The sequence below is a fragment of the Coenobita brevimanus genome, chromosome 2, assembly GCF_032717465.1.
Source record: "Coenobita brevimanus isolate Jiangsu-jjx chromosome 2, ASM3271746v2, whole genome shotgun sequence".
NCBI classification, from domain to species: Eukaryota; Metazoa; Arthropoda; class Malacostraca; order Decapoda; family Coenobitidae; genus Coenobita; species Coenobita brevimanus.
In genome coordinates, this window is record NC_136955.1 from 1,131,120 (window position 1) to 1,155,000 (window position 23,881).

Here is a 23,881-nt window from a genome sequence, read left to right on the forward strand (position 1 = left end):
AAACAAACGAAGCTCAATGGTAGAATACGACAATACAGTACTACTGCTTTTCATTTCCACAGCACTTCTTTGTGACTAATCTCCTGTTATAGCTCAAAGGTAGAATAAGAATACTATGGTTCTACATCCTTTTCAATGCACTTCTTCATGACTAGCACTATATTCTAGTTTTAATCTCTTATTACATCTCACTGGAAGACTAAAAAATTGCTATGGTCCTATATAATTTCCACAGCACTTCTTCATGACTAGTACCATATTCCAGTATTAACCTCTTGTTACTGGGCAGCATTTAGGGTAAAGAGACGACAATTCTGAGCCAAGTTGATACGGATGGAGTATATACTGCATAAACTTACATTGGTGTGTTCGTCTTCAACCTTCAGGGTTTCCTTTCCCAATTCCAGGTCACCTTTGAAGTGGCCAGGCTCCTCCTCCTCCTGACCTCCCTCTCTCACCTGCAAGCAATAATACCATTTTTATTTATTTAAGCAATGTTGGGTCTGGTTAGTACTTGGATGGGTGACCGCCTGGGAACACCAGATGCTGTTGGCATCCCTACGTGTCAAGTGGGGTTGGTGGAGGATTAGTGCCCCTCCCTGCAAAACAATTAACTCTAAGCCATTGGCCACCCCGTGTGGGATACATGGCGTCTGGCAATGAATGAATGAATGAATTTTTTTTAGTGGAAGGAGGAAGGAACCAAAGGCCAGAAGCTAGCATGATGGTTCCCTCTATGAAAAAACAAGATAACAATGATGCAAATTCAAGATCTGTTCATTTTGTGATGCCTGGACACACTGCATTTAAGAGACTGGAGGTCACTGGCAGTAAGAAATATAGAGGAAGACAGTTCGTGAATTGACCTGTTGCATAAATAAAGGACTGGGAGTAACGGTTAACTCTTGCATACCACTCTTCCTCCATTCCACATGGTTATTTCCCATGTGTTGTGGAGCAGCAAAGTTAGTGTTATCAGCGTCTATCCTGCATCATTTATTTATTCCCAACCCCCACTGCCACTCAAGACCACTGCAGCAGACTGAGCCGTAAGGTACTGTCAGGTGAGTTTTTAGAGCATTACGAACCAACCACCCTGTAATGTTTCATCCACACCTCCCCTCACCCTGCCCTAGGGTGGGAAAGGAGGTCCGGATGATGATGGAAAAAAAATAAATAAATAAATGATAGTGCTGTGGATACCTAAGGATATATTTTCTGAGTGACTTTTTTTTTTTTTTTTTTTTTTAATATAACACCTTAACATTCTTTTCCATGCAACACAGAGCGCTTTAATTTCAATACAAGTCATACACAAGGATGCTGAGGAGTAATGCATATATTAATTAGTAAAAAAAAAAGAAAAAAGTTATGAAATGCATGAAATCTCCAAAACCCCTTTAAAATACAATCCACACTACATGCAACAAGGACCATCTTACACCACAGGACTTACTTTGAGCTCTGCCTTCAGCTTGGGCCTGAGTTTGGGCTTGTGGGGCTTTTGTAGCTGTGGTGAATGGAGGTGATGGCTGTGGTGGTGGTGGTGGTGGTGGAAGGTGATGGTCTTAGGCTTCTTGGCCACGATGGTCTCCGTGGCATCTTCCTTGCTGGGGGAGTGTTTCTTGGGGCATCCAGGCTTGCGCTTCTTGGACGAGGACGAGGAGAAGAGCTGCTGTTGTGTTTCTAGGTCACTCTCTGGCCCGGTTTCCCCGCCCTGACCTCGACTTTGTCCTGCAGCGCGGTCCTCTTGATCTGGAGCACGGTCTTGGTCCTCCTCCGGGTCTGCTTCCGGCTCTTCTTTGGGTTGCTTTTGGTCTGGTGATTCTTGAGTTAAAGGACTTGGCTCTTCCTCCTCCTCCTCCTCCCTCTTGATGGATGGAAGAGGACTGGCCAAGGTGGGACTCTGAACAGGGGAGGGGACAGGAAGAGATGGTGGATCTTCTGACAAGGATTTTCTCTTCTTCTTTCTCTTCTTTTTTCTTTTTACTTTATCCTCATCTTCAGATTCCTCAAACTCCTCTTCCTCCTCTTCCTTTGGTGTGGGTGGTGAGGTGTGGTGAGTGGCAGGAGGCGGGTTTGTCTGGTGGAGGGTGGTGGTGGTTGCTGTGGTGAAAGTTGCCGTGAGGACCGGTGGCTTAAGTATGGATCTGGTACCTGGACGTGCCTCTTCCCCTTCCTCTCCCTCCTCCTGCTCCTCCCCAACATCCTTCACTCTTTCTAAAACAGGCGGAGAGAGTTCCTTCACGGGAGACTTTTTAGGCCGGCCTCGGGAACAGTTCTTCTTTGGAGGCCTCCCTGGACCTCTGCGTGCTGGAGTGAGGCGTGACAATTCCTTCTGCTTCTCCCGGTACTGCCGCTGCAACTCGGCCAACTTTATTCTCATGTCTCGTTCTCGCTCCGCTTCAGGAATGGAGTGCGTTGGGAAGCCTTGGTGGGGAAGCAGGCTGGGGTCTCGATGTTGGCCTGCCTTTGTGGCAATAAATGCCTTTGCTTCACGTTCTGACTCTGGACTTTTGTAATTTCTATTGACATCCGGTCCCTTCACTGGAGTGCTGCAGGTTGGCTGTCCGGCCCCACCCCACCAACCCTGCAGTGACCGGGGCGACTCAACCCACTGCCCCGGCCGCATCACCAGGCTCGGCTGTGGAGTGCTGGGAAGTGGAGACGGGGGCTCACGAATAGGACTCTGGTGGGGCTGACTGGCAGGTGACTGATGAGCGATTGGTGATGGGTGTGGCTCAGAGGTGGGTGACTGGCGTGCCTCAGGAGCAGGTGACTGAGAGAGCACTGACTGCTGGTGGGAGGGTGAATGAGCTGACTGCTTAGGGGAGGGTGAACGGACTGACTGTCGAGGGGAGAGTAAGGGAGTTGACTGTCGAGGGGATAGTAAAGGAGCCGATTGTCGAGGGGACGGTGAACGCACGGACTGTCGAGGGGAGAGTAAAGGAGCTGACTGTCGAGGGGAGAGTAAGGGGGCTGACTGCTTGGGAGAGGGTGAACGCACTGACTGTCGAGGGGAGGGTACGGGGACTGAATGGTCGGGGATGGGTGAATGGGCTGACTGTTGAGTGGAGGATGAGGTGTCTGACTGCTGAGGGGGTGTGGAGTGTGGCTGTGAGAGAGCTGGGGTGAGTGGATGCGGTGAGAGAGCAGACCGTTGGGGAGGTACTGACAGATGGTGTGACTGCTGTAGTGGTGAGGCTGGTGGCTGGTGTTCTGGTGTGGCAGGCTCAGGGTGTGGTGGGTATGGCTTTGGCGACTTCATTTGTGGTGGTGTGCAGTGTGGGTGTTCTGTTAACTGTGAAACATGTGGTGGTGTTAGACATGGGGAAGGTAACTTTGGCTCCGATGACTCTGGGCGTGGCTGTGGAAGTTCAGGGTGTGTGGGCTGTGTGTGTGGGTGAGACGGAGGCTGATGCAGAGTGGGGACATTATGTGGGGTTGGGACACTGGGTGAGGTTGCGGCTACGGCTGCCAGGGACGTCAAGCCGGGACATGCCGATTCAGCTGCCGCCTCCTCTCGGATTCGCATCTCGGCTAAGGCACACAGAAGGCGGAGACCCCGCAGCCTGCATAGAGAGTCAGGGTGTGTGGCACCCTCACAATCACCCTCCTCTCCTACACTCTCCATTACACCTTCCACTGCAGCCAATTCCCTTGTATCATTCTGCGCTGAACCCTCTCTGACACTGTAATCTAATGCACCATAGTCCATTGCATAATCTTTTGCACAGTCTTCCCTTACAGTGCACTCACCGACACTGCTCTCTCTTGCACTATCCTCCCTCACACTTCCGGGTACTGACCATATTTTTTCATGGGCATCCAATCTTAAGCCCGCATTGTCTCTTGCTAAACCTAACCCCACATGACACTCTCGATTCCCCTCACACTCACCACCAAGGGCTGGTGTGGAGCACTGAGCACTCCCTTCTTCCTGTATGCTCTCCTTCTCTTGTGCTCTGCCCTCATCCTGAATGCAGTAGTTTATGGGACATTCTAACTGAGCATTGATGTTCTGGCGCGCTGCCAGGAACTCCCGTGCGGATTCTTCCTTTTCTGCCGTCCACATTGCATGCCTCTCCATCACCACTGACTCTGAGGAGGACTGACTGGCTCTACTGACTGCTGCTGATTCTGATAAGTGATTGAATCTACTTATGGCAGCTGACATTAGGAGTGCCTGACTGATTCTACATACTGCAGCTGACTCAGGAGGTGACTGACTGATTCTCCTGACTGATGAGTCTATGATAGGTTGGCTGACTCTGCTGACTGATGCTGACTCTGGCAAGTGATGAATTTGGCTTCCACTTGTTCTTCCAAGCATGTGAGGGGATGGGGGAGAGTGGCAGGAGTGACGTGTGCTGTTATGTTCTTCCTCCATGTTGCTGTGCACATCCGTGGTGCAGGGTTGTGTCCCTGTGAGGCAGGGGTGGACTGTGGTGTCATGCTGGGCATCTGTGTCCATCTCTGTGGTCACATCTGTCTGTAGATCAATATGCAGCTGTGATTCTGATGTGTCCAATTCAGTATCAGAGTCCACATTGATATCAGCCTCAGTGTCAGTGTCTGTTGCTGTCTGCTCAGTGTCCGTCAGTCTGTTTGCGTGCTGCAGGACACTCTGGGACAGCAGCTCCAGACCACTGATGTCTAGGAAGGAGGTGTCCGTCTGTTCTGTGTGGGGGGTGGAGGGGTCATCCACTTGGACATCCGTGTGGTCGTTTGCAGCCGCCTCCAGACCAGTGCAGGATGGGCTGGGGTACTCACAGGTCATGACAGAGTGACTGAGGGCGGCCAGCGTGACTGCAGTGTGAGCTTCCGTGTGACACTCTGCACACTCAGGATCAGGACAGCTGTTGGAGATTGGCGTGGCTGTTGGCCGCGCGGGACTCCTGGTTGCATGAGTGACCGGGGAGAGGGAGGGTGATGCCGTCTGTCGGCAACTGACGGACACGGACACGGTGCTGTTGACTCGGCTGGCTGTCCTGGTGATGGTCAGGTCCGCTGGTAGCTGTGATGACACCTCACTCAGCAGATGGTGGGCTGGCCAGTCAGCTGTGCTGAGTGACTGTGGTGGAAGGTAAGGCTGCTTAGCTGTGGTGAAGGGTGGCTCAGTGGCTGCAGTGGTGTGGAGTCTGAGAGAGGCTGAAGTGAAGGGTATGTGAGCAGCTGTGGTGTATGGAGGCTGTGATGATGTGGTGTATGACTGTGGGTGTGGCTGGGTGGCTGCGGCCAGCTGGGTGCCAACACAGCCGGCCTCCCTCTTCACAGGTGGGGCCGGGTGGTCGGGTCCAGGCGATGGAACCTCTTCCTTTACCTCTGTCTTTATATTCAGCCGTAGCAATGGGGGGCAGTGCGGCGGGGCATGGGTCTCCGGTTCCTCCTGTTGGTTGGCACTCTCTGCTAGGGTGGGAATGGCTGGGGGTGATGCAGCAGCCAATGGAGCAGGGGTGAGAGTGGGCGTGAGGGCAGCAGGGGTGGGGGTGAGGGTGGGGGTGAGAGGTGCTGGGGCTGTACTCCCAGCAGGGGTGGGGAAGGCAGGAAGGGGGAAGGGTGTGGGGTGAGGTGGCTGGATGTAGTACGGGAGGGAGGAGGGTGTGGGATACAGGAAGGATGGAGGAAGGTGGGATAGGGCCTGGGGTAGGGATGGAGGTGGTGCTCCTTGGCCAGGCTGCGGAACGCTGCCCGGCCGAGACTTGTGGTCGTCCTCGGGTGGGGCGGCCGGAGGCTCCTCTCGTTTGACAGGCGGGGCAGGGGCCGGAGTGGGATGTGGGTGGGGAAGGTGGAGCAGGGCAGGGTGGGTGAGAGTGCGGGGATGGTAATGGGTGTCGGGCAGGAGAATCTGCTGGGGCGGCAGCACAACAGGTGGGGCCGGCACTCCACTGTAGCCCGCCCACACCAGTCCACCTCCACTGGCATCTGTGCCGGAAGTCAAGTGGGTACAGCATTAGTAATATCTATGCAAATCACTGCCCAAACCAGATAAACTGTGGCAAATAATAAAGTGAAATGGCGGGGGACAGGGTGACATGGAGGCGATTTGTTTGTGGCCACCCCTTATGGGATTGAGGCGTCTGGGAATTGATAGACAGATAGATTTCAATATTTGTGTAAAACTCAACAAAAAATTCAAGACACATATCTTGGTATGCAAAATGGGTAACCTAATATATCTGAGCAGTATTTAATGTCAAAATTGTCATACTGAATCCTGAAGCAAATATTTACATCAAAAGTGGGAAGTCTTAATTTAAATCAAAAGTGGGAAGTCTTAATTTTAAATCAAAAGTGGGAAGTCTTAATTTTAAATCAAAAGTGGGAAGTCTTAATTTTAAATCAAAAGTGGGAAGTCTTAATTTACATCAAAAGTGGGAAGTCTTAATTTTAAATCAAAAGTGGGAAGTCTTAATTTTAAATCAAAAGTGGGAAGTCTTAATTTTAAATCAAAAGTGGGAAGTCTTAATTTAAATCAAAAGTGGAAAGTCTTAATTCTGAATCAGCGTATCATCCTTCCAAAACTAACCAGTAAGTGTGATCCCATACAACATTTTCACAACCATTAAAAAAATGCAGCATCACTCTGCTTAGAATATTAAAATGAAAACTATGAGACAAATCAGGTGCCTCATATCTTTCTGGACAAATATTCAAGATAAGAGATGGTTAAAGTAATAATTTTACACATAATATAGCAATGTAATAAAGGTGTAGCATGCCTTACCGAGGGGAGAGCAAAAAAAATAATTTTATTTATTTTTTCTTGTAATTTGGTGATGGCTGAATTGGATGCAGTACGTTATAGCTACCTCTCTCAAATCTACAGTCAAATCACAAACATGTACGGTAGTAGTACATTACTCTTCATAAATACTATACAGTACACTCAAGAATACTCATGCAGTGGCAGAAAGAGTGGAGTCACTTTAGCGTCACTATCTCTTACATGTGCAGAATGGAACAACAACTTAATGGAATGTTAATATACTACTTCTCACTGATGAAACAACTTGAATGATCCCAAAATATTTCAATGTTACATCTACATCAACCAAACCAGCTTCAAATAGGTCACTATTTTTTTTTTTTTTTTTTTTTTTAGTAGGTATTACAATGCTGCTAATGAAAATAATATCCAAAAACAGTACACCACACTAATATTCCTAACATAATCATAAAATTGGGTAAAGCTTTATAATTCAAACACAAATAACCATAACTCTGAAAGGCTAAATTGGCAATCTAGTTAAAGCGCTGATCTAACCCGACCTAACCTAACATTACCACACTGGTGCTGGTGTGGGATGCCTTCATGTGGTGGCACTGATATGGCTAGGTAACTCTGCTGCCTGGTTATACAGATGTCCCTCAACTCTCACTACAAATGTCCCTCAACTCCCTTCCCATTCTGAACTGGTGGTGATGGACAGCAGGCGAAAGGCAACTCTAGTCTGCAGTCTACCTGGTAAAGGCAACTCTAGTCTGCAGTCTACCTTGTAAAGGCAACTCTAGTCTGCAGTCTACCTGGTAAAGGCAACTCTAGTCTGCAGTCTACCTGGTAAAGGCAACTCTAGTCTGCAGTCTACCTGGTAAAGGCAACTCTAGTCTGCAGTCTACCTGGTAAAGGCAACTCTAGTCTGCAGTCTACCTGGTAAAGGCAACTCTAGTCTGCAGTCTACCTGGTAAAGGCAACTCTAGTCTGCAGTCTACCTGGTAAAGGCAACTCTAGTCTGCAGTCTACCTGGTAAAGGCAACTCTAGTCTGCAGTCTACCAGGTTAAGGCAACTCTAGTCTGCAGTCTATCAGGTTTACTTTTTAAATAAGTCTGGGGTTCCAATTACTCTACTATTACCAAAATACACATCAACTTCCACATATACATCCTGATTTAAATTATCTTGAACTGGGTGTGTTGTTGCTTTGTTCTCCCTCTTATCATATTTTTTCTTTCTTTCTAAACACTACCTGACTTAATTCTTGGGTATAACAAAGAGGTCAAGATGATGATAATGATGATGATGACTTTGGATTGGCAATAATAAATGTCTTAATCATGGCACCAACATTAAATATCTCATCCGTATTATCCACAGTGCCAAGGAACAACCCCTTCATGTGGTGGTACAGCTCTAGCAGGTTATAAAAATGTCCCTCAATGCCCTCCTTCGTTCCCAGGAGGAGGATATAGGAAACTTCAGCCTGCAGTCCACTGGGTTTACATTTCGATGAACCCTGGGCAGCAGCAGCACCAGGACAATGCATGGGTGGCCCTCTTGATTGTGTGGATTCTAAACCATATGGACTAAGTCTGGTGAGTGGATGGTTACCTGGCAGGGGGTGAGGGTGAGGCAGCAGGTAAAGATGGCCGCTCAGAGGGTCCCGTGCGAACTGGTAGCCCAGGCCCAGACCCGCGCCTACACCCACACCCGCCTCCACACCCACGCCTGTAAGGTTACCTGGTTATACATCCCACCCTGCACACACACACACACACACACACACACACACACACACCTTCATCATGTACACTTGCACATACTTCATTGCCCACTCAGCCACCCACATACAGACAACACAACTGTATCTATCACACACACACACACACACACACACACAAAATCCCTCCTTCCCTCCAGCTCTTTTACTCCCACCCCCACACTTACTCCTTTCAAGATGGTGACAACTCTAGCAATCCATTCCATTTAAGGCCAGATGACTTTATTAGGCTGAAACTGAGTCACAGGAGCCTGAGTGTAAATACTGTCACGATTATTTCTCTCATGGTTGGCCTGACAATTTTATCAATCCGAGTGACTAATCGAGCCTAAGATTTTCCATACTTTTAACAGACAGACAGATAGGTAGAAAGATAAACAGATTGATAGAAAGATAGACAATTCCGGAAACCTACTCCACAAAACACCAAACAATTCTATCCTGGTGAGACAGACATATAATCCTGACAGTTAAAATGACTGTACTGCCATTTACTTCATTTACTTTCTTGTCTTTTATCATTCTTTTTCTGTGTCTGTCCTCCTCTCTTCTTATTTCTCCCATCTTTCCTGTCACTTTTTATTACTCTTTTTTCCTTTTCAGGTGGCTTTACGTTGAGTGACAAGCCTAATGGTTTCCCGTAAGCCGGGAAAACCATTTACAACGCTGGGTGGTAACCATATAACCAAACCATACGAGTTCCCTACGTGTCAACAAGTGGGTTGGTGGAGGGTTAGTGCCCCTCCCCATAAAACGACTAACTCAAAGTCACACGGCCACCCCTTATGGAATCATGGCGTCTGGCTAGAGAGAGATAGATATTAGGTTGCATGCATTACCCCCTTCGATCTGATGATGCACTGAATTTCGTAATATATTTTGCTCCCTTCCTGTGCTAAATTTAGGGGAGAACTCTTGCTGTGAAGGGATTAATAAGTGCTATTTTTAACCTCTGGCAATGGAGAGGGATGCCTTCATGTGGTGGCACTGATATAACTCAGCAACTTCACTGCCTGGTTACACAAACATCCCTCAACTCCCTCCCTACTGAAAGAAAGGTGGTGGGCTGCAGAAGGAGGGAAGCTTCAGCCAGCAGTACACTGGGTTCACACTGATCAACTTGAGGCTAACAACATTACTATTACTACTAGCATCTCCAGTTCCAAAAGCCTCTCCAAAGCTTCATAAAATACTCTGACTGCACCAAAAATATAATGAACAGAGCATCATCAGCATGGAGGAGTTAATAGCATAGGTGCAGATGAGTGAGAGTGGGTGTACAAGTTTGTAATTACACCTCATCTCACACACGTGCATCAAGACCCCAACCCAGTACTTTAACACCCACACCTGCGGGTCCATCCACGGGCTGAAATACACACCTGCCCCCACACCCACACCTGACCTAAACCCACACCTACATCTGTGTGGGAGTTAAAGATCACAGCCAAACCTAAGCCCACACAGACTATGGTCACGGCACATGACTCTGAGGTTGTTATTAACATACCCTGGCAACTTACCCCTCAACAGCACATCCGATTTCGTGTATAATATGAGACGCATGTGATTCGTGTATAATGTATTCGTGCATAATAATATGGTTTGTGTATAATACGATATGAAATTGGACGCACTTCTGCATGGGAGGTTGCCAGGGTACAATGACGACAACCTCAGAATTGTGAGCCGCGAATATGTATCCACAATCAGACCCACTCATTCTCTCTAAAATCCAGCTCTGATCCCCAGTACAGTGCCTTTACCCTAACCTAAAAGATCCCAACTCCTTTCAGCTCCTTTGATGGCCAAGTGTAGCCAGACTGGGGGATTAATTTGACTGTAGTTCCTTTTTCAAACCACATGGAGATCTCTCAGGCACAGTCACACAAAAAAACAAACAGAAGCAAGGACAAGATGGCCCAAGTAATCAGTATGGTTAAGGTTTTTACTTTTTCCATTCTTCTTTCCAGCGTGACATCACTCAGCTTGGTATACGTTAACTTCTCTACCCCTACTTTTTCCGCTCCTCAAGAAATGGTTAATCTACAAGAACATCTACATTTATACCCACCTTCTACCCATACCTACACCCATATATGGTCTACAATATATGCTACTGGTTCTACATTCAAATTTCTGTGTTTTGATACCACACTACATTATATACTGATACCAAGCCAGTCACATAATCACATATCACCATGCCATACAATGTTGCCATACCACACACACACACACACACACACACACACACACAAAATCCATACCAGACTACAGCGCTGCACAACACACCACCACCACCACACCACACATACTGCCATACAACACCACCACACTACCACAGGCCAACCACACACCACTATACTACATGTCACTACCATAAACATCCGACACACCACACTACACCATTATGACACCACACCACACCACACACATGATCTTACCACACCATATCACTTTAAACCATCACACCTCCCACTACCACCACATCACAATACATCACACCATACCATACACCATCACCACACCACACCACACAATGCCACACTACACAACCACACCATACAATAATATCACCTACAATATTCTACCTCTCCTTAACTACGTGATCACACCACTTCAATACATTACTCAACAAATCTACACCACAATCTTCTACACCCGCATACCATCTACACCATCATGAAAATACCATCATACCACATTCTACCTATTGGAGTTACACCACATAAGTCTGTTCACCTTAACTTGGCCCAGCTTTTCATCCTTTTGCAGCTTATTTCACATAGCTCAGTGGCAGAAAAAAGACAATGCTACGGTTCTACATCCTTTCCATAACACTTCTTTGTGACTAGCACCAAATTCTAGTGTTGATATACTGTTACACCTCCGCATTTAAGATGGAGAGGTGGCTAGTTTAGGCCAAGTTAACGTGAAAAGGGTATATTAACTTCTTCACTGCCATGAGGTCTGTTTTATTACCTTATTCCTTTACTGCCAGAGACTTTATTTGTCTAAGAGGAGATCTCTTGTAATAAAGGGAAGAAGCATTTAAAATAAGTAGCTAAATAAAAACTGCTCAGGGACAGTATGAAGGAAACTAAAGGCTGAAAAAGTGAACAGGAATAAAATCAGAGAGAGAGAGACACACACACACACACACACACAAACACAGAGAGAGAGAGAGAGAGAGAGAGAGAGAGAGAGAGAGAGAGTCATAACAAATTCAGAGAGGGTCATCTCACTAAAAGACTTTCATTCACTGACATCTTTATTTTTTATTTATTTATTTATTTATACCACATAATAATTCACTAAACTTTACTGATAACTGCATTTATCTCCATTTCATTTACTTTAATCCCAGTATAACCAGATTTATTTATTATTATTATTATTATTATTATTATTATTATTTGGTTTTATGGGATTTTTTTTTTTTTTTTTAACTAAATTCTTGATGTACACAGAAACCAAACTTTTTTCATTTTTTATTTTTCCCAGCAACAAAAATACTGGCTAATGAGCACCAGGGTTCAAATCCTGGTTTGGAAAGCTGGCATAAATCAGATCAGGTATTCGTTAACCCTTTGTAGACGGGTGGGTAAAATAACAGCACCTGGATCACTGTGGTTACCTGGATGCAGCTTCCTTGTATGCAATGATAACCCACCACAAGCTCAAAGGCCTGAGATATGACGATAAACAATGATGCTAAGAATCTCATGGTACAATATCTTCTTTTTCTTTCTTTTTTTTAATGCAAGGAAGAAGGAACCAAAGGCCAGAACCCCACACGATTGTTCCCTCCAAGAAAAAACAAAGACAAGATAACAGAGATCCCCTACCTTGCCCTTCCCCTTGATGCTTGTTACCACCAGATATCGTTCTTAATTTTATCTAAGACCTCATAAAGTGAAGAAGTTAATGACCATATTTATGTGGTAGAGAGGGCTTCCTTGCACCTCTTACTCAGTCATTTATTCTGCCAACTACACCTTAATTTCCTGTACTTTAAAATGCAATTAATGTCAGTACTAAAAATATATAAATAAAGGCGAACTGCTTGGGATAAATATGCCAAATAAATCACTAAGGAAGAGGCACAGCAAAGTCTTGTAAGCTGATCCACATTCTCGAGAGTTTGGGACGCTTTCTAGACCCTCTTTCTTAGTGATTTATCTTGAATATCTCAGTAGTCTCTTCTGTGCTTTTTATATCTTTTTAATACCAACACAAATAACACAAATAAAATACAAGAGAATATTAAAGTGTTATTAGCAGAAAAAAACTGGTAAGGATGTGATGCAAGAAAGCCTTCAAGCTGATGAGAATATGGATCTTAACTCAATCTTAAATTCTACAGCCAAACCCAACGCACCCACCTGAGAACTGACTCTGTGTAAGCCAGAATGGGGCGGTGGGGAGGCCCGGGGTGCAGGGTGTGGGTGGAAGGGTGCAGGGTGTGGGCGTGAGAGTACAGGGTGTGGGTGGGAGGGGCCAGAGAGCTGTCGTCCCACCCACAGGGGAGCCACCGCCCCCTGTGTTGTTGCTCCGGGTTGATGCTGGTGTGGACTCATCCCGGGGTTCCTGCCGCTGCCGCCCCACAGCAATGCCCACGGGTATGTTGCTGACTACTGCTGCTGCTGCTGACACCCCGCTTGTGCTGACTACCAGGCTCCCTCCACTACTGACTACTGCTGACACGCTGTTGCTGCTTACAACTGCTGCACAGACAAATACCACTGATTCAGACACATCAGTACTGTAATAAGTCACTGCTGAAGTCTTTAATGTACAGAAATATTATTATAGCATGTACTATACTGTATATTACACTTTATTATTATTGTAAGCACAGTAGGAGTATGTGTGGTAATTTACGTGTATGTATCGACGGAGTAAACCTAACTTAGAGAGGTATATGAAAGAGGAGGGTGTAGGTCGAGGGGAGGGCAGCAAAATGGCGGAGGACAGGGTGACATGAAGGCGATTTGTTTGTGGCCACCCCTTATGGGATTAATGCATCTGGTTATTGATGGACAGATAGACAGACAGACAAAGCCTTTCTGAGTGTGTCTGGTAATAGACAGATAGACAGATAGATAGATAGATAGATAGATAGATAGATAGATAGACAGATAGATAGATAGATAGACAAAGCCTTTCCGAGTCCATGAAACAAATCCATTCACTCTTTTGGAGTGGATTTATGACAGAGTAACTCTCAGGCTCCTATGACTTAAACTCAGCTGTATATAATCTGCTGTTGGAAAGATTAAAATACTAGAGTTGTCTGGATCATGAAAGGGTGAATGGTGCTCACTCTCTGGAGAATAAAATCGTCTATGCAGCAACTACAAAACACTTCAATGGATGCAAAAAAAACAGAGGGTTTAGTCAATATTACAAGCCAACGCACTCTTCTGAGGGATATACGAAGGACACACACACACACACAAACATAAAAACAACAACAATCAATAAACACAAGAATAAACACACTTCATAAAACACTAAGAATCAATCAACCCCCAAACGCACACACACTTCATAAAAAAATATGAATCAGTATATATTTAAAAAGTATTCCAAGGCATGATCACCAATCCATCACAATGCATTATGTTGCAAAGAGCATTTTTGTGTTGCAACTTTGGCAGACACTTAAAGCACTTCATTCTGGTAGAGTAATTAGCTATACAGAACAATGAATATTTTTCGCAACAGTAAAATTTTAATTAAGCGAATTTTTTGGGCTTCCATCTAATGTCATTTTCTCAGTTAAATAATTTTGAATTCTCGAGTGGACTAATGCTATGGCAGATAATGAATACAAAAAAGAACCCTTTGGACTCACCCTGTAGTTTTTTATTTATTTATTTTTCTTTAATGCAGGGAAGGAAGAACCAAAGGCCAGAAGCCCACAGGATTGTTCCTTCCAAAAAAAAGTAAACATGAGTCAAATTCAAGATCCGTTTATTTTGCAATGCTCGAACACACCACATTTCAAAGACTGGAGGTCACACGCAGGGGGAAATACAGACAGAGGAAGACAGTTCCAGAGTTGACTTGTTGCATACATAAAATGACTGGGAGTATTGGTTAACTATGCATTAGAGAGCTGGACAGAAATAGGATGAGAGTTTACTGCCAGATGGGTGCTACTGAGATTTGGGTGGACCTCTTGTTGTGGAGTAAATGAGGGTTATTCCAGTACCTGACTACTCCAATTTGAAATGTCTAAAGTGAGGAAAACAGTCTTGTATACTGTATTTACACTTACACACCACATGCTTGGATTCTTTTACACAATGGGAGCCGTCTATCTATCTATCGCTAGACGCCGTAATCCCGTAAGAGTTGGTCACAGACAAATCACCTCCATGTCGCTCTGTTCCATGCCATTTCACTGCCCTACTCCCAGCTCACACCCCCCTCCCATATACCTCTCCACTCCATCCCTCCATCTAATACTTGGCCTCCCCCTCCCTTTCCCCCCCTCCACCTCACTCACATACACTCTCCTCATCAGTCTCTCACTCTCCATCCTCTCCACATGGCCAAACCACCTCAATGTGTGACTTAAATTATTCTAATACCACCATACTCTGTTTAGTGTAAGCATGATATTAGCCTGCTATATCCAAAAATAAATCTGTAAGGAAGAGGTGTTAGGGAACTTAATCACCTACATTATGAGTCAATCTTCAATCATTTCCCCGTTCAACCCTCTGACAGCTTCCCACACAGGATCACACGCACATCTTCCTTCCTTCTACCTTTATATTCTTCTTTCAAACCCAATCACACCATCCACCCTTGTTCTCCATCTCATATTTCTAACTCCTCTCCATCATACCCCATTCCACTATACTCCTTTCACCTTAACCTGGCCTATATTTACATCCTTTTACAGCATATTTCCAGTAGCTCAGTGGCAGAATAACACCATACCACAACTGAACGTTCTTTCCATAGCTGATAACACTTCTTCATGACTAGAAGCATTTTCAAGTATTAATCTACATTTAAAACTCAGAAATCATGATGAGAAGACAGCAATTTTAACCCGAGTAAGTGTCAATTGAGATTATCTACTCCACACACATCCAATCTTGCTTCTCTCCAGCTCAGCACATGAACCCACCTGAGAGAGAGGGGCGTGAGGACTCCGGCTGACTACTGCTGACTTTGGTGGTTCTGTGATGACCCCTGGGCTGGTCTGGGGCGGCTGAGGGTGGGGGTACGCAGGTGACGGAGAGCTGCGTCAGGGCCAGTATCGGGGAGCAGGACGCAGCCACACTCACATCACCGCCTGAAGCACGTCAATTATTAAAACACCAACACCAGGGAAACGTATCTCAGTCTATCTGTATCTACCAATAGCCAGACACCTTAATGCCATTTGGGGTGGCCACAAACAAATCACCTCCACGTTACCCTGTCCCCTACCATTTCGCTTTCTATCTATCTGTACCTGTCTATAGCCAGACGCCTTAATGTCATACGGGGTGGCCACAAACAAATCGCCTCCACGTTACCCTGTACCCTGCCATTTTGCTTCCCTGCCCCCATCTTACACCCCCCTCACTCATATACCTCTCTGCTCCATCCCTCCATCTCATCTTCGGTCTCCCCCTCCCTCTCCCCACCTCCACCTTACACTTCTAGTTAGTCTCTCACTCCAACCCCCCAACTTACACCCCCCGTCCCTTATATACGCTGTCTCTCAATTCCCTCCCTCCATCTCATCCTTCTTTTCCTAATCCTTTTAGCTAGGTGGATGGCCAAGTGTAGCTGAGAGGGATGTTTTTGACTAGTAACCAAGGAGACTCACTCGTACCCCTAACCCTTTTAGCTTGGTGGATGGCCAAGTGTAGCTGAGAGGGATGTTTTTGACTAGTAACCAAGGAGACTCGTTCTGATCTCCAGGGCCTACTGAATTTCAAGCATGAGTGGACCAGTTCTGTCAAATGAAAACACACTATTATTACTGCATTCTGATGACTATAGAGTTAATGGGGAAATACACAGAGGTGGTTTGGCCATGTGATGGAGTGAGAGACTAACTAGGAGAGTGTGAGTGTGGTGGAGGGGGGGGAAGAGGGAGGAGGAGAGTATGGAGAGTGAGAGACTAACTGGGAGAGTGCATGTGTGAGGTGAAAGCACTGAAAGGGAGTGGGGAGAGGGAAAGGACGGATGAGATGGAGGGATGAAGTGGAGAGATAACGTATATGAGAGACGGGGGGTGTAATTTGGGGGGGTTGGAGTGAGAGACTAACAAGGAGTGTGTGAGGTGGAGGTCGTAAGAGGGAGGAGGAGGCTGAAGATGAGATGGAGGGATGGAGTAGGGAGGTATATGAGGGACGGGGGGGGGGGGTTGTAAGTGGCAAAATGGCAGGGGACAGGGTGACATGGAGGTGATTTGCTGGTGGCCACCCCGTACAGGACTGAGGCGTCTGGCGATAGATAGATAGATAAATAAATAGATAAGTAGATAGACAGATAGACAGATAAACACCCCAAGCTCCTATGACCCACTCTCAGATTAATATTTGGGAAGATGTGTAAATACGAAAGATAAAGAGACAGAATTAAAGAGAGAGGACGAAAGAGAGAGAAAGATAAATAAAGAGAGGAAGAAAGATAAAGATACTGTAATTAAAGAGAGGACGAAAGGTAATTAAAGACAGGACGAAAGATATAAAGAAAGATAATTAAAGAGAGGACGAAAGATAAAGAAAGATTAAAGAGAGAGATAAGTTACTGACAGAAAATAGCTATGAAACAGGAACTAGTGAACAAGGAAGGGGAAGAAGATAGTTAGAAAGAGGGAGGGAGGGAGGAGGGAAGAATGAAGAAGGGAGGGTGAGAAGAGGGAGGGAGGGAGGGAGAGAAGAGGGAGGGAGGGAAAATGAAGAAGGGAGGGAGGGAAGAATGAAGAAGAGAGGGAGGGAAGAGGGAAGGATGAAGAAGGGAGGGAGGGAGGAGGGAAGAATGAAGAAGGGAGGGAGGGAGGAGGGAAGGATGAAGAAGGGAGGGAGGGAGGGAAGAGGGAAGGATGAAGAAGGGGGGGAGGGAGGGAAAAGAGAAGGGGGGAGGGAGGGAGGGAGGGAGGGAGGGAGCAAGGAGGGAGAGGAGGGGAGAAGGGATGGAGAGTGGGAGTAAGTGGAGAAGAGGGAGGAAGGGAGAGAAGAGATAAGGAGGGAGGAAGTATAGGAAAGGACGGAGAAGGAAGGAGGGAAAAAAAGAATGTGGGAGGGAGAGGGGGGGTCAAGAAGAGAGGAGGGAGGGAGGGAGGGAGGGAAAGAGAGAGATCAAGAAGAGAGGAGGGAGGAGAGGAGGAAGGGAGGGAGAGAGAGAGAGAGAGGCACGGAGGGAGGAAATAAAGTAGGAAGAGACACATCAATATAGGGAGGTGGAAGGACGGATGAAGGATCTAGAGGGAGGGAGGAGGAGGGAGGGAGGAAAAAGGGAGGAGGAAAGAAAGGAGAAGACGGAATGAGGGAGGAAGTAAAGGAGGGAGGGAGAGAGAGAATGTAATTGAGAAAACGAAAGGAGGGAAGATATGAAGGAAGAAAGAGAGGAGAGGAAAGGGAAGACGGAAGGAGGAGGAAAGGAGGGAGGGAGGGAGAGAAGAGGGAGGGAGGAGGAAGAGGAAGAGGGTAGTTATGAAGTGGGAAGAGGAAGAGGAGAGTTGTGGACAAAGAATTGAGGAAATGGGAAGAAGACGGACGTGGCAGGCGGGTAAAGAGCACGAAGGGAAGAAAGTGTGTGTGTGTGTGTGTGTGTGTGTGTGTGTGTGTGTGTGTGTGTGTGTGTGTGTGTGTGTGTGTGTGTGTGTGTGTGTGTGTGTGTGTGTGTGTGTGTGTGTGAGAGAGAGAGAGAGAGAGTGTGTGTGTGTGTGTGTGTGTGTGTGTGTGTGTGTGTGTGTGTGTGTGTGTGTGTGTGAGAGAGAGAGAGAGAGAGAGAGAGAGAGAGAGAGAGAGAGTGTGTGTGTGTGTGTGTGTGTGTGTGTGTGTGTGTGAGAGAGAGAGAGAGAGAGTGTGTGTGTGTGTGTGTGTGTGTGTGTGTGTGTGAGAGAGAGAGAGAGAGAGAGAGAGAGAGAGAGAGAGAGAGAGAGAGAGAGTAAATAAATGGATAAATAAACAGGCTAAAACAATAAAGGAAAAAAAGAAAATTAACAGAAAAAAAAATGCACAAGAAATATATGAAGGAAATTCAACATGACAAATACTGATATATATTTTTTTTTAAATGCAAAAAAGAAAAAAAACCGTATGACAAAATCGTATATAAAGACTCCAACGTGCTTGTATCCGTCGGCCTTGGTCACCTAATGGCGGCTCTCCACGCTGCTCGATCTCTGGCAGCCTCTCTATTCAGTCCCTTTGGCTATCCCTGCGGTCACACTCTATGACTTCGTCCCAAGGTCTTTTTCGGATTGCCTCCTCACAGCCCCAGCCCCGACGTTCACACCTCTCACTTTCCACACCCAACTGTCATCCTCCACCCTCTCCACACGCCCAGACCATCTCAGTCTACCCCTCCTCATCACAAACCATCTCAGTCTACCCCTCCTCATCACAAACTATCTCACTCTACCCCTCCTCATCACAAACCATCTCAATCTACCCCTCCTCATCACAAACCATCTCAATCTACCTCTCCTCATCACAAACCATCTCAATCTACCCCTCCTCATCACAAACCATCTCAATCTACCCCTCCTCATCACAAACCATCTCAATCTACCCCTCCTCATCACAAACCATCTCAATCTACCCCTCCTCATCACAAACCATCTCAGTCTACCCCTCCTCATCACAACACCAATACACTCCAGTCCCATCCTTCCTCTCAACTCTTCCATCGTAAACCTAGCCCCCCCAGGCCTCACATTCAAGGATGCATTGCACATCCACCTAATCATCGCCATTTCTGTACGCTGGAGCCTGCAAATATCCTCTTCCTTTACTGCCCAGGTCTCACTACCATACAGCATTACACTCCTAGTAGGTACATGCCACACACAAATATTCCTTTGCATGTAGGGAGAGTCCTCTCAGTGTCAGGAGAGGCAACAGCTCCATGGACTGCCTTCAACCACTCCTTGCCCTAGCCAAAGAGCTGGCTCCAGCCCCACCTCCAGCACATAACATGTCCCCAACAAAACTCTTCCACACACTCAAGAGACTCACCAGCAAGATCCTTCCAAGCCTGACAATCTCTACATGCTCTCCCCGACACAGCACACACACACATAATTAGCATTATATTGCAGTCTACCTTTAAAATCACTACATCTCTTATGCACCTACTTATCACAAACACCGCACAAGATGGAGTTACTTCTCACACCTTTGTGGCAAACAGCACACGGCCACACTCCCTCTGCTTTGACAGTACCACCATCAACCCTAAACATTATCACTGTTTTATCTCAAACCCATGTGCTCCATTCCGTCCCTCCGTTTCCTAAAACTTTCCTCCGCCTCCCTTTCATTCTCTGCAATCAACACTAAGTTATCAGCACACAACATCTCCCACGCGGGTAGGCTACATTTCTGAAGTCACGTGAGAGAACTTCAAGTACCGTGACAAGCAAATAGGGGCTCAACACTGATCCCTAATGCACGCCAATAACATTAATCTATCTACCGTATCTATCTATCTATCTATAGCCAGATGCTGTAATCCCGTAAGGGGTGGCCGTTTATCCTGAGTTTGTTGTTTTACGGGGAGGGGCACTAACCCTCCGCCAACCCACCTGCTGACACGTAGGAAACACCTACGGGTTGGTTATATGGTTACCACCCAGCAGTGTAAATGGTTTCCTGACTTACAGGAAATCATTAAGCTTGTTAATGTAAAGCCACCTAAAAAGGAAAGCGGAGTCCTAAAAAGTGACAGGAAAGATGGGAGAAATAAAGACAGGAGGGCAGACACGGAAAAAGAATGATAAAAGTGAAGGATGAAGTAGGCAGCACTACATCAAGTGAGTGGATGATGGTCGCCACCACCTACCACCATAATAACTTCGATACCAAGAACTTGCACATTACTTACTCGTTTTCTCCTTCAGTTCATCGTCGTCTTTTTTAGGAGGGTCTTCGTTATTTTTCTTTCCCTCCTCCGTCTTGTCCTCCTGCTGCTTCTCCTCATCCCTCCACTTCTCCGGACTCTTCGACTTGGGTTCTGAAGCGGGTCTGGGTTCCGTGGCGGGTTTGATGGGGGGTTCAATGTCTCTGGGTGCAACGGGCCTGGAGAGGGACTTTAGAGGAGCCTTCGTCTGCAGTTCTTCGTGGTTCGTTTCGCTTGACTTTCTGGTCCTGGGTTCGTGAGTCGTGGTCCTGCCAGTTTCGGACAGGTCGCTACAACCATTCCAAGAGCTACTGCTGCCGCTACCACTCCCTGCACGGCTACTACCACTATTTAGAACCCTGGTACCGCCGTTCATGATGCGAGAGTTTGCGTTTGCCACCCTACTACTACCTCCAGCGTTAGTGACCTGGATGCCTGTGTTTGTATATCGAGGGGCACCACTGTTAGGTATCTGGCTCTTAGCACTTAGCACTTGGGCTACGGTGTTCACCACTTTACCACCAGCACTTAGCGCCTGGGCAATGCTGTTCACTAACCTACCCCCACTGTGCGACGCTTGGGTACTGCCACTTAAGACTGGGGTGGCACTGTTGACCACTTTGGTAGTAGCGACACTTGCAACCTGACTACCGTTGCTTAGCACTTGGGTTGCACTGTTCACCACTTTACTACTTGCGACGTGGCTGCCAACACTTAGCACTTGGGCAACACTGTTCACTTTACCACCACCACTGCTCATTTTCCGACTGCCAACCTCACCAATAGCGGCCACACTACCAATATTTCCTACCTGACAACTACCACTGTTTTTCCGGTTGCTGCCACCACTACCACCATTGGCCAGAAAGATTTCATCAATGGTTTTCCTGCGCCCACTTCCACCACCACTGACAACAGCCCAAGTGCCACCTTTCCACACACGACTGCCACCATTTACACTCCTCGCACCATCACCACCGTCATTTACAGAAGCGCGGGCAAGTTCAGAGTTTGTGGCCGATCCATTGGCGCTAAAGGCTTTCTGTCCATTTTGTCCCTGTTGGTCAAATCTTACACAGCCAGCGTTACTGTTCTGTCCTTGTTGGTCAAATCTAACACAGCCAGCGTTACTCTCACTCCTGGTTCTATCACTTCGCTTCACTGCTATCGTTTTCGTCCCTTCTTTCAAGTTCCCTCCTCCCGCTTCCACTTTTCCCCCTCCCCCTCTACCTCTTTCTCCGGCTACTTTCCCTCCTTCTCTCCCTCCTCCTTCTCCTACCTTCCCTCCTGCTCCTCCGTCTTTGGCACAAGGGGCACTACTAGGCTTCAGCACGTCCCTTCCTCTGGTCTCGGTTGGGTCTTCCACATGCCCGTTCACCTTTGAGGCTAACATCAGAGTCCTCTTATTGTTTACAGTGGCGTGAGGACTGGCCACTTTCACACCCACACCCACACCCGGATCCTCAGCACCCATCACCGGCTTGCTGGGTACGCTGAGGATAGTGGTACTCTGGGACGCTGTGGGTGGGTTTCCAGTCTGTGAGGGTGTGGGTAGGCTTCCAGAATGTGTGGTGGGGGCTGTGGGTACATTTCCAGTCTGTGAGGAGGGTGTGGGTAGGTTTCCAGTCTGTGTGGGGGCTGTGGGTGATCTTCCAGTCTCTGAGGAAGGTATGGGTAAGTTTCCAGTCTCTGAGGAAGGTATGGGTAGGTTTCCAGTCTCTGAGGAACGTGTGGGTAAGCTTCCAGACTGCGAGGTGGGTGTGGGTAGGCTTTCATGTTGTGTGTGGGGTGTTGTGGGTGTGTTACCAATCTGTGTGGGTGATGTGGGTAGGTTTCCAGTCTGTGTGTTAGATGTTGTGGGTGTGTTTGCTGTCTGTGGGGAAACTGTGAGGACGGTGCCAGTCTGTGTGTGGGGTGGGGTGGGTCCTGTTTGTGTGATGGTAGCTGTGGGTAGGTTTCCAGTCTGTGTGTGGGGTGCCGTGGGTAGGTTTCCAGTCTGAGAGGAAGGAACTGTAGGCAGGTGTCCACTCAGTGAGGTAGGAACTGTAAGAAGGGTTCCTGCTTGTGTGTAGGGTGGTGTGGGTAGGTTTGCAGTGGGTGTAGGTGGTGTGGGTAGGTTTCCAGTGGGTGTAAGTGGTGTGGCTAGGTTTCCAGTGGGCGTAGGTGGTGATGTGGAGTTTCCAGTCTGGTAGGGGGCCCTTGAGACCAGCTGGGGAGTGGATCTACCAGCTGGGGACACCGCAGAGGCCTTGCTACTGACATGTCCAGCTAGTGACGAGAGAGACTTGGTAGTGGGTAGACTGAGAGGGAGCGAGAGGGGCTTGTGACTCAGTAGCAGACCGGTAGACTGTGATGGAGATCTACCGCTAAAACTGGTAGACTGTGGCGCGGACTTTGCGTTTAGCAGACTGGTAGGGGTAGACTTGTTACCCTGAAAGCTGGATGACTGTGCTGAGGCCCTGATGCTGAATAGACTGGTAGACTGCGTGCTTTGAAGACTGGTAGACTGGGTGGTAGATTTGCTGCTGTGGAAGGTGGTAGACTGGGATGGCTTGCTGATTTGTAGACTGGTGGACTGTGGGGTAGATTTGTTGTTCACGAGACTGGCAGACTGTGAAGAGGACCTGTTGTTCACTAGACTGGTAGATGGAGGGGTAGACTTGTTCATTAGACTGGTAGATGGAGGGGTAGACTTAATTAGACTGGTAGATGGAGGGGTAGATTTGTTCATGGTAGACTGTGAAGAGGACTGAGAGGAGTAGATGGTCCTGTTGCTTGGTAGACTTGCAGGCTTGGAAGAAGGCGGCTTTGGTAGATTGGTAGATGGTAGATGATGCCTCGTGGTGGGCAGGGTGGTAGGCTGTGGGGAGGGGAGGGAGGAGGGGGAGGGGGAAGAAGAAGGAAGGGAGGCGTGAGTGGGGGAGGAGAGAGAAGGGAGGGAGGTGTGAGTAGGGGAGGGGGAGGGAAGGGAGGTGTGGGGTGGGGGAGGACGTAGGGGGAGGTGAGAGGGGAGAGGGGGAGGAGGATGTGGGGAGGAAGGGGGTGCTAGGGGTAGGGGAGGAGGAGGGGGTGGTTGGGAGGAAGGGGGGAGAGGAGGAGGAGGGTCAGACGGTGGGGGTGGTGGAGGGGGAGGGGGTGGGGGGAGGGGCGGGGGCTCGGAGGGCAGGGGGGGAGGGTCTGGGGGAGGCTGTAAGGGGAGTGGGGGAGGGTGGTGGGAGGGGAGGGGGGAGCGGAGACAGGAAGGGGGGAGAGGGGGGCGGGGGGAGGTGAGGAGAGGGGGCGCTACCAGTGT

General features: G+C 47.6%; 1 protein-coding gene across 1 annotated transcript in view; it reads right to left on the bottom strand.

The window, feature by feature from the left end:
* wge (BAH domain and coiled-coil containing protein winged eye) overlaps positions 1-23,320 on the bottom strand; it is a 50,205-nt gene extending 26,885 nt beyond the window's left edge. Inside the window, exons 1-8 of the mRNA XM_080265584.1 lie at positions 21,869-23,320; positions 20,575-21,646; positions 15,653-15,820; positions 12,888-13,229; positions 8,331-8,447; positions 5,589-5,925; positions 1,457-5,522; positions 360-458 (exon numbers count right to left, since the gene is read on the bottom strand). Of these exons, the coding sequence (XP_080121710.1) occupies positions 360-458; positions 1,457-5,522; positions 5,589-5,925; positions 8,331-8,447; positions 12,888-13,229; positions 15,653-15,820; positions 20,575-21,646; positions 21,869-23,320 (7,653 nt within the window). The remainder of the gene's footprint in view (positions 1-359; positions 459-1,456; positions 5,523-5,588; positions 5,926-8,330; positions 8,448-12,887; positions 13,230-15,652; positions 15,821-20,574; positions 21,647-21,868) is intronic.
* Positions 23,321-23,881: the final 561 nt, after the last annotated feature.